Source organism: Tamandua tetradactyla, chromosome 22 (genome assembly GCF_023851605.1).
Source record: "Tamandua tetradactyla isolate mTamTet1 chromosome 22, mTamTet1.pri, whole genome shotgun sequence".
Classification (NCBI taxonomy): domain Eukaryota; kingdom Metazoa; phylum Chordata; class Mammalia; order Pilosa; family Myrmecophagidae; genus Tamandua; species Tamandua tetradactyla.
In genome coordinates, this window is record NC_135348.1 from 43,844,780 (window position 1) to 43,856,662 (window position 11,883).

General features: G+C 37.4%; 1 protein-coding gene across 4 annotated transcripts in view; it reads left to right on the plus strand.

Annotated features, from left to right (window-relative positions):
* The window catches only part of ANKRD50 (ankyrin repeat domain containing 50), a 38,226-nt gene extending 28,003 nt beyond the window's left edge, over window positions 1-10,223 (plus strand). For all 4 annotated transcript variants that reach the window (XM_077140086.1, XM_077140087.1, XM_077140085.1 and 1 more), the window contains exons 3-5: window positions 794-1,023; window positions 4,618-8,162; window positions 9,700-10,223. In XM_077140086.1, coding sequence (XP_076996201.1) covers window positions 794-1,023; window positions 4,618-8,159 — 3,772 coding nt within the window. In that variant the 3' untranslated portion in view covers window positions 8,160-8,162; window positions 9,700-10,223. The remainder of the gene's footprint in view (window positions 1-793; window positions 1,024-4,617; window positions 8,163-9,699) is intronic.
* The last annotated feature ends 1,660 nt before the right edge of the window (window positions 10,224-11,883 follow it).

The window sequence follows — 11,883 nt, forward strand, 5'->3', positions numbered from 1 at the left end:
GTTCTATTAATTGCAATATAAATTACATGAATGAAAAATGCATTATTCCATGGAATAAAACCCAGTGGTTTGCCCTTTACTTTGAACTTTCAGAACACATCAAATGAAACCGAGACTATAGTTTTTCTTTGTACAGTCCTTTAACATTTTTGTGTGATAAGCTAGTTTAAAATGCAGTGTTTTGTAAGAGCAATAATAATGATAGAACACTTCTAAATCTAAAGAACCCTTGATATAATGACCAAACTTTTTGATGTAATGACCAATTAAAATTGGCACCCAGCATGTGCATGTTTTCCTTTTCCTTTTTTTTTTTTTTGCATGGTTAGACAAACCAGGAATCGAACCCGGGTCTCTGGCATGGCAAGCAAGAAGTTTTATTTGCCACTGAGCCACCGTGGCCCGCCCCCAGGGTGATTTTTTCAGCAACACATTTTAGCCTTGTTCATATTTAAGTGTGCATGCAATTTGCAAATCAACAATTCGAGTTTTTACCTTTGACTCACAAAATCAGGAAGGAATATTAAAATCTAATTTCCTCTGAGTTCCTACTGCCTTTCTTAATTTTGTTGAAAGACTAATACAGACAAACAGTGTTGTTATTAGAAATGTGAACTATTTAGGACCAATAATATCCTTAAAGTAAAGAAAGAAATGTGTGCATTTTTATCCTAAAACTTCAATTTACTTTTTTCTTAGGATATATCTAAATTCATAATACTAATGTTTAAATAATAAATCTTAGCATCATAGCCAGTTACGTTCAAAATGCTCATGTGGATGTCTTTTCTAGGTGTGTCCTGCTCCCTCTTTTGGGAATGAAGCCTCCGCAGCAGAGCCTTTATCTCCTTGTGGATTCCGTCGATGAGGGGTGCAACCTTACTGAAGGAGAACAAACATCTACCCGCTTCTCTGGGACTGTTGCAGAGCTCTTAGCTGGTCACCATGAGTTCTTTCCACCCTGGCTATTGCTTCTCTGTTCTGCCCGAAAACAGAGTAAGGCTGTGACTAAAATGTTCAATGGTAAGCGTGATTACTTCCTGCCATCCACAAGTCTTTTTCATCGATGTGCTGGTTTATGTGCTCCCTTCTCAGAGGAAAGCAGACAGTTGAAACTCTGGCTGTTGCTTCTGCTCCTTCTATCAGCTGTTTTCAACTTTACCTTTTACGTCTATTAATTTTGTTAAAAACAGACCATAAAAATGTTTTAAGATCACTTAAACTTTTGACTTTTTCAAGATTCTTTTTCTAACCTCTTTAAAAGTCAAGGATACTTACTGCCATATTAGCTGCTATGTATCTGCAGGGCTGTGTTTATTATGTTGTTGTATCAGGATCAGCTTTTCATATTTCCACCAGCTAACCTGAACATCTTGAGAGTCACAAGTAAGCCATTTTTTAAAAATCAATGCCAGCTACCTTAAGGCATTTGTGTGTGTGTGAAGGACAGAGTCAGTGGCCCTTTAGGATATCTCTTGAAATATACCTCTTTTTACCCATTTCTGATGTGTGAGAGAATTATCCAAATATTGTATAGAAGTGTCTCGGTGTCCTCATCTACATTTGGTGATTTTATGATATTACTTTTCCTGCAGAGTTTTATTTTCTTTATAAGTCCTGCTACTACTTAAAATTCATTTATATTTGTTTACTTACTTGTCTGTCTTTGCCACTAGAATATAACCTCCATAAGAGTAGTACCTCTGTCTCGCTTGTCCTCTGCTTTAACTTCCCAGCATATAAAACCCAGCTTGAAACAAAGCTGCCATTCAATTATTTGCTGAAGAATGAATAAATGAATTTGTTTTTTTTTTCTTTCTGCCCTGTCTTGGTGGAAAGGTAATGTTAGGTAAAAACAGATTATGGTTAGATTCCCTCACTCCACTCTTTCCCCTGAAATGTTATTAATTTATAAAAACTCCGGGCTGTATGTAAGTATTTGACCACCTCTCTTGATGTGATTTAAAATATTTCTAAAGTTAATACATATTGTCAAATTGTTTTCCAGAAGGATATATTATATTCCTGCCAGAGAGTGCTGTTTTTCTGTACTTCACCGTATTGAATCATGCCTTTTTAAAATCTTTGCCAATTTGATAAATGAAAGGGGATATCTCATTTTTATTTGTACTTTTTTACTATTGAAGTCTTTACCCCTTATGGTTATTTCATCAGTTTTTCTTTTTTGTTATCTCTTTTCTGCAAGTTACTACTTTTTACACCTGATCTTAGCCAAAAGACCAATAAGCAATGAGTTATTGCTTTCTGACTTTTCATATATTTCTATAGGAAATTTAATGACTTTCTTAATGGTATTTATGAGGTTTTTATAAATTAGGACTTTTATTTCATGGGCTATCATTCTTTGCAATTATTTTCTTCAGCTTTTTAAATTGTAATAATTCTTTGGAAGTCTATTATATATAATCTTATGTATTGTCCTTCATTGTGTTATGTCCATCTTACTTTTACATTTAACTATTTTATCCCTGTAGAATGTTTTCTACTAAATGGTGTGAATTAAAGCTCTAACTTATAAAACCACAGATTTTTTTGGCGCTATTTATTGACTGCCTGTACCATTATTTGGTGATGCTTTCATCATTCGTTAGGTTTAGGTGTGTGTGTATATATCTGTATTTCTGTGTGCTATTGATTATTTCTAAACCACCTGTCTCATATTACCAAGTCCTATATGTAGAGGGAAGCTAAGACCCTAAGCCCTGGATGGCATGTGCTGTTAGAAACAGACTGCTCCAGTTGGAATGTGGGTCCCTGCCCTTGCTTTGTGATCTTGAGCAAGATGACTCACTTCTCAGCTTCTCTTGTGCCTCGGTTTCCTCAGCTTGTAAAATAGGAGTAATGAGAGTACCTGCCTCATAGGATTTTTATGAGAATTCAAAGGGAAAATGAATCTAAGCTATTCAGACAGGGCCTGGAAGGAAGTAAGCACTCCCTGAATGTTAACTATCAACCTTTGATAGATAGATAGATAGATAGATCGATCGATCTGACTAAATGATTTGGGTTTTGGTCACAGAATATTCTTAGGCACAGAATATGATGGGAAGTGTTTTCTCCTTTTTTACTTTTTGAAAGGTTTGTTTACAATTATTACTTCTTCCTTAAATGTTTGATAGATTTCACTAGAGAAACCTTTTGGGTTTGGTGGGGTTTTTTGTGGGATATTTGCAAATTTGTCATTTCTGCCTGTGTCATTCTTGGTAGGCTGGTTTTTTTTCCCAATAATTTTCCATTTCAAACAAATAATTGAAACTTAGTATGACAAAACTGAATTGATCAGCTTTCTCAACAAACTTTTTATCCTTCAGTGGTCTCTCTTTTCGTCCTGTTGGCCAAGCCATAAATTAGCATTAACCTAGACTCCTTCCTTCTTTCCAACTCCACATTCATCAAGCCCTAAACAGTCTAGCTCTCATCAATCATTTTCAAATCCACCCTTGATTTTTATCTTTGTGGCTGCTACTGCCCTAGTGTTAGTGATTCTCACCCAGGCTATCACAGCTTCTTTAATAAATGGTGCCTTTAGTTTTGTTGACACACTCCGTTCCTTCCTTAGTGATGTTAGAATCGTCCTTCAAAATGCACATCTGGTTGTGTTCACGCCTTGGTCAGAATTCCTCACTCCTTGTTACAGAGTGAAGTCTCATCTCTCACACAGTACTGCATATAGTGGCTGGCCTGTATTTTATATATATAATTTGTTTTATTCATTTGCTTAAAGGACTGTATTGTTCAGTATAAATTGACCATCACTGATCTTTGCTGAATTTCCAGATTTGTATCTTTTTAAGTGATTTCATTCATTCTGAAGTTTTATTGTTCTGTAAGAGGAATACACATTTGTCTGATAAAATCATGTTTATAAATCATATCATCTCCCTTCAGAAAATGGAATTACAATCCCCTTTGAAGAACTTAAAGCGAGTTTCAAATAACTGTAACTAGCATATTTTTTGTTGGCTTGATTTTACTGTTGCTTTCTTTTTACAACTCTTTGACAAAGTTCCTTCTTAAATGGTTCATTTAAGAGAGTATGAGATTATTTTAATTTGATAGCACGTAAAATAAAGTAGTTTAAAGTAAGTGGTATTCTAATTGGATGAAAATTTTCGGTCCCAAAATTAAGGCTAGTGTACATTCAGGTGTATGGGTGGGAATATATAAATTATTCATATGAAAAAAGATTAGCCTTGAAAAACAAACCTATTTGTTACGTCTTCTGCAACTCTGTTTCCTAATCATTTGGGAGTTCAGAAAATTCTAACAAGGTGCCTTTTATGAATATGTAAAACTGCCTAATGCTTTAGTATTATCATTGAAATTGAAAGAGGCACTGAGCCACTGAAAGAATAAGAAATAGTTCCATTTGTAGATAAGGAAAATGAAATAGTTCATCTACAATCAGTGTTTTTTTTAAACAGATGGAAAAGTAAACCTTGGTTTGAATCCTAATAGGTATTGATTTGTTTATTAGGAGTTTTTCCTTTTTTCTCCTGACAGTCAAGACACTGAAGACATTCTCTTTGAATATATGGCATTTTCTATAATCATTTTCAACTGATGACATAAATCTTTTTTAATCTCTTCTTCTAGGTTTTCGAAAAATAAGTTTAGATGACCTTCGGAAGGCATATATCGTCAAGGACGTTCAGCAGTACATTCTTCATCGTTTAGATCAAGAAGAAGCTCTACGACAACACCTCACCAAAGAAACTGCGGAGATGTTAAATCAGCTGCACATCAAAAGCAGTGGATGCTTTCTTTATCTAGAACGGGTTCTAGATGGAGTTGTAGAAAATTTTATTATGTTAAGAGAGATTCGTGATATCCCAGGAACTCTAAATGGTCTATATCTCTGGTTATGTCAAAGACTTTTTGTAAGAAAACAGTTTGCAAAAGTTCAGCCTATTTTAAATGTTATTCTTGCAGCCTGCCGACCTTTGACCATCACAGAATTATATCATGCAGTATGGACCAAAAACATGTCATTAACTTTGGAAGACTTTCAACGTAAACTAGATGTCCTCTCCAAACTTCTTGTTGATGGACTGGGAAATACTAAAATATTGTTTCACTATAGCTTTGCAGAGTGGCTTCTAGATGTGAAACACTGCACTCAGAAATATTTATGTAATGCAGCAGAAGGACACAGAATGTTGGCTATGAGTTATACCTGTCAAGCGAAGAATTTAACACCATTGGAAGCACAAGAATTTGCATTGCACTTAATAAACTCAAACTTACAGTTAGAGACAGCTGAATTAGCTCTGTGGATGATATGGAATGGTACACCTGTTAGAGACTCTCTGTCTACTTTAATACCCAAGGAACAAGAAGTGCTACAGCTGTTGGTTAAAGCTGGTGCTCACGTTAACAGCGAAGATGATCGCACGTCGTGCATCGTCCGACAAGCCTTAGAAAGAGAGGATTCCATCCGGACATTATTAGATAATGGAGCCTCGGTGAATCAGTGCGACTCAAATGGAAGAACGTTATTAGCTAATGCTGCCTACAGTGGCAATCTTGATGTAGTGAATTTACTTGTCTCTAGGGGAGCAGACTTAGAGATAGAAGATGCTCATGGACATACACCTCTCACTCTAGCTGCTAGACAAGGACATACCAAGGTGGTTAATTGTTTGATTGGGTGTGGAGCAAATATTAATCATACTGATCATGATGGCTGGACAGCATTGAGATCTGCTGCTTGGGGTGGCCATACTGAGGTAGTTTCTGCGCTGCTTTATGCTGGCGTAAAAGTGGATTGTGCAGATGCTGATAGCCGAACAGCTTTGAGGGCCGCGGCCTGGGGAGGACATGAAGATATTGTACTGAATTTGCTGCAACATGGTGCTGAAGTCAACAAGGCTGATAATGAAGGCAGAACTGCTTTGATAGCAGCAGCATACATGGGGCATAGAGAGATTGTGGAACACTTACTGGACCACGGAGCAGAAGTAAATCATGAGGATGTTGATGGCAGGACCGCGCTGTCTGTGGCTGCACTTTGTGTGCCTGCAAGTAAAGGGCACGCATCCGTCGTTAGCCTTTTAATCGATCGAGGTGCTGAAGTCGATCATTGTGATAAAGATGGCATGACCCCGCTGCTAGTGGCTGCCTACGAAGGACATGTTGATGTGGTTGACTTGCTGCTGGAGGGGGGAGCAGACGTAGATCATACAGATAACAATGGCCGCACACCGCTGTTAGCAGCGGCTTCCATGGGTCATGCTTCAGTTGTAAACACGCTTTTGTTTTGGGGTGCAGCTGTGGACAGTATTGATAGTGAAGGTAGGACGGTCCTCAGCATAGCGTCGGCACAAGGCAATGTGGAGGTGGTGCGCACTCTACTGGATAGAGGGTTAGATGAGAATCACAGAGACGATGCTGGGTGGACACCTTTGCACATGGCAGCCTTTGAAGGGCACAGATTAATATGTGAAGCACTGATCGAGCAAGGTGCTAGGACAAATGAAATTGATAATGATGGACGGATACCCTTCATATTAGCTTCACAAGAGGGTCACTATGATTGTGTTCAAATATTACTGGAAAACAAATCCAACATTGATCAGAGGGGTTATGATGGAAGAAATGCACTGCGGGTTGCTGCGTTAGAAGGACACAGGGACATTGTTGAACTACTTTTTAGCCACGGAGCAGATGTTAACTACAAAGATGCTGATGGTAGGCCCACACTCTATATTTTGGCCCTAGAAAACCAACTTACAATGGCTGAATATTTTTTAGAAAATGGTGCAAATGTAGAATCAAGTGATGCTGAAGGAAGGACCGCACTTCATGTTTCCTGCTGGCAAGGCCATTTGGAAATGGTGCAAGTTCTGATAACCTACCATGCTGATGTCAATGCTGCAGACAATGAAAAGCGATCTGCTCTGCAGTCTGCAGCTTGGCAGGGCCATGTAAAAGTGGTTCAGCTCCTGATTGAGCACGGCGCCATTGTTGACCATACATGTAATCAAGGTGCAACTGCACTCTGCATTGCAGCCCAGGAAGGGCACATCGATGTCGTGCAGGTCTTCTTGGAGCACGGTGCTGATCCAAATCACGCTGATCAATTTGGACGCACTGCTATGCGTGTAGCAGCTAAAAACGGACATTCCCAAATAATTAAGTTATTAGAAAAATATGGTGCATCTAGTTTGAATGGTTGCTCCCCATCTCCTGTTCACACAATGGAGCAAAAGCCTCTACAAGCAATGTCTTCAAAAATGCAGTCGTTAACCATTAAATCCAATAGCTCCGGTAGTACTGGTGGAGGGGATACGCAGCCCTCATTGCGTGGTTTACCTAATGGGCCAGCTCATGCATTCAGTTCTCCTTCAGAATCTCCAGATTCTACAGTTGATCGTCAGAAGTCATCATTGTCAAATAACTCCCTGAAAAGTTCAAAAAATTCATCTTTGAGAACTACTTCATCTACAGCAACGGCTCAAACAGTGCCAATTGACAGCTTTCATAGCTTGTCGTTTACAGAACAAATTCAGCAGCATTCATTGCCGCGCAGTCGAAGTCGGCAGTCCATTGTTTCCCCGTCTTCCACAACGCAGTCCTTAGGACAGAGTCACAATTCCCCAAGTAGTGAATTTGAGTGGAGCCAAGTAAAACCCAGTTTGAAGTCAACAAAGGCAAATAAAGGGGGGAAATCAGAAAATTCCAGCAAATCCGGGTCTGCTGGGAAAAAAGCTAAACAAAGCAATTCTTCACAGCCAAAGGTTTTAGAATATGAAATGACCCAGTTTGATAAAAGAGGGCCCACAGCCAAGTCTGGGACCAGTGCACCTGTGCAAGTGCCAGCAGAGTCTCAGTGCAAAATTATCCCTTCAGCTCAGCAAGAAATGGGTCGCTCACAACAGCAGTTTCTTATTCACCAACAAAGTGGAGAACAGAAGAAGAGAAATGGGATAATGACGAATCCAAATTATCATCTTCAGAGCAACCAGGTTTTCCTTGGTAGGGTTTCAGTCCCACGAACAATGCAAGATCGAGGACGTCAGGAAGTGTTAGAGGGATATCCTTCCTCGGAGACAGAACTAAGCCTTAAACAAGCTCTGAAGCTTCAGATTGAAGGTTCTGACCCTAGCTTCAGCTATAAAAAGGAAACACCATTATAAAAGGTAAAATGTCATCAGTATAAAGAATAAAATGTCAGAAGTATAGGTCCCACTCTTTGGAATGCTCTTTTCCGTAATATTCACATAGCCTGTACCCTCGCTTCATAATCTCTATTCAAATACCCTCTCAGCAAAACCGTCCTTTATCACTCTTTTAACATTTGAACTCCCCCAGCTCCATAGCTTCTTTTCTCCCTTGCCTGCATTATTTTACCCGAGGCATTTATTATTTATGTGCTTTATGCCTTTTACTTATTTATGATGTTTATTATTGTCTCCCTTTTAACTTTTACTAAAGTAAAAGTGTAAGGATGGAGATATGTGTCTCTTTTGTTTGCTGCTCTATTCCATGTGCTTGGAATACTGCTTTCATCTATTGTAGTTTCTCAGTAAAAATTTGTTAAGCACATGAATGAATGAATGAATGAATGAGTGGATAAATTCCAGATTAAGCATTCCTTCCTATACAGTCATTTTCCCCACCTAAAAGACTTGATAGTGACAGAGAGAGGGACTATTTCATCTTCTTCCTTTAAATAAAATAGCATGTAGCATTTAGTAGATAGTAAAGGTAAATTTCCTTCATTTTCACCATAGAAGTCAAGATTTAATCAGCAGAAGGTGATTTTTATTGTGACAGATCTCTAAATACTCTTCCTGGTAGTGTTTTCACGTGTTGTCATGGATAGTCATGGATAGGGTTGAAAAGATGTTGAATGGATGGATGTATTGGGAGGATGCATGTATTTAGATAAAATAATTATTTAAAATTAAAAAGTCATACTTATTAACTAAAAATGTTTTTTCCTCTCTCCACCACAAAGAATGCGTTATTAATTGTATAGAGGAAATTGGTGGGAAAATAGGTACATAATTTTTATATTATGGATACCTTTTTAGAAGTACATTTACCATACTGGAAATACAGCCAAATATTTCATTAGGAATCTTGCTGAGTTATACTATGAGTATACTTAACCTACTTTACTTTTGCTATTTTTTCTTTCCTCTAACAAAATTGCATTCTTTCCTTTAGCAAACTACAGTCTCTCTCTTTTGCTTCTTTTGTCTTTGGGAGCAGCTTAGGTTAAACACTACTATAAGTATATCCACCATATCTTCTAATAATAAATTCACTTCAGGGTCAGTCATTGGAAGACCAGTCAAATCTCATTCAAAAATAATTTGTATAAAATATTCATCCATTCTCCAGCTTATTTAAACAATATTTAGTTTTGATGTTACTTCCCTCCAGCTCTCATGATGGAATCTTGTATAAAAGCAACGCGTAAATATATATTAAACGGTAAAACACATGAATTAAGGTAAACATTTTGTGGATTCTTAAAAAGTGACATATTTTAAATAACAGATCTAATTGGGCAAGTCCACTTTGTGCTTTCCATAGTAGATATATACATATATATGTATGTGTAAATATATTTTATTTGTATTATATAAAATTTTAAGCTATGTATAATTGATTATATAGTATAAGATAGGAATTAATTCTCTCTCTTTTTAAAAACTTTTGTGTTAGTTTCCTATTCTGTGAAACGGAAGATGTTACTGGAGTGGCCCTTCAGCTACTGGATGAAAACAGAAGGTGCCTGTTGATTTGCTGAGAAAAAAAAAGAAGAATGTGATATCTGCAGTACAGTTACCTTAATTACTGTAATGTGCCTAAGTAGTAAGGCTGCCTTCTCAGTGTAACCCTCTCTGCTTAAAAATTTCATTTTGTGTGCTTTGTGCTCAATACACAAGGATAAGCACTGTGCTCAATACACAAGGATAAGCACTTTTATTTTTAAGGCAGATATATACTGCAGTTCCCTGATAAAAGCTGAAAAAAAATTGATTAAAGTATTTTAAGTTAAGATTTGATAAATGTGCATGTGCCATGGTCAAATGTATGTAAAGGCAGTGTTCCTTGTATTTATTTTTTTCTTCTTGTGGCAAAAGAAACTTAAGCATACTGTTTTAGTCACATTTGCATTGTAGTAGAATATGGCCTGTTTCTTGTATCTTTAAAATGTTGCTCAATAAAATAAATCTTACAACTGTTTTATGTTCACTACACCTTCAACATTGGATGAACATAAGTTTCTATATAAATGCCACATGGAGGTGAAAAAGATGTTTTATTGGCAGGTTTCATTTTAATAATTTCGGTTATTTTAGGGAGCTGCTCTAAGTTTCAACCTGGAATCCTCATCTCTGGCTAAAAGAGTCCCAAACAAAACAAAACCGAGTGTAGGCAGAGCAGAGTTCGGTTTCATCCTTTGGGAGGCACGGTCAGCTTGCACTCGTTCATCACTCCCCCTCCTGGGCCTGGCCATGGGGCACTGCTCGCCTGTGTGCAGACGGCGGTGGGCCTGCCTTGTTGGGGGTAGGTTTTGGATCTCTGGACAACTCATTGACTGCCCTTATCTTCCTGCCAGTTAAATTGGATATAATTTACCAGAGCAGATGTTAATGTTGGCTTCCTTCCCAGCAGTTTATAGTTCATAAAACACTGTATAATCTAAATAGCCCCCCTGAAAATCAGATCAATCTTAATGGCTTCGTTGGGTGATAAGTTTGATGAATGCACTGTGTGCTATCCTTCACAGATGACACCTCTAACCCATCAGTCCGAACATGTGTCTTTTTTTTTACTGTTACTTGATAAAAACTAGTGAAGGATTTGCACTTTTCTGTCCATATACTCTTTCCTATTTCTCTGGACAAAGTCTGTGACCAAGGAAAGCGAAGTTGTCTGGTTCACATCAGCCTGTGACCCCAGCCTGGTGAGGGTATGTCTGGAAGGGTAGCGTGATTGCTTAGAAGCCATAGGTATGGGTTTGATCTTTGAATGAGCCTGGTTAGTCTTAGGAAAAAAATTCTTTCCATGTGCTCTTGATAAGGAGGAATGAGGAAAGAGAATTTGAAGATCCAGCACAAAACCATTGCTACTACTGGGTAAATCTTCAGGATATATGACCTAGTACCAGAGGTCAGTAATGAAGGACACATACTATTCACAGAAATAGAAATGTGGATTCGGTTGTGAAAAATGTTTCGCTTGAATCTTTTATAAGGCTTTTCGTTTTGCTTTTGTTTTTTTAAAGTCAGCAAAATTCATTTTGTTTATGTCATTGATATGCTATATCAGGAATCAGAAACAAGTTGATAAGTTCTATCAATCTGAAGGTGACATGGCAATAGTGATAACTCGAATGTGAATGTTTCAAGTATCGAATGCTTGTCCCTATGGGACATTTATTAAATACACTTACTAGGACTCTTACAAAGTAGCCTTAAGAGTGTTAATGATTCTGTTAATAAGTGTGAACACATCCTATTATTAGAGCACCTTTAGTTGTATCTCAAATACAGTACATTTACAATGCTGTAGAAGATAAAGTCTAATTTCTTATTAGGTGTATTTTTCTTTAGAAAGAAGAAAGATGCCAGTTTTTCTATTAACCTTGAACTATTGGGATTGTATTTATTTAATTTTATTGTTTGTTACAAAAAATGCACCTTGTAGCCAAAGGGCAAAGATACAGCTCATTACATAAGGGATTTGTGTTTTTCAAAGATTTATGTTTTCATATCCATGCTTTATACACTTGAAACAGTTGGTAGGAAGAGAACCTGTTGGAAACTACGATTTTCGAAAGTAAGTGTTCCTCTCGATGTTTTTATATAGATTGGGTTTTGGAATATAGGATGACATGCG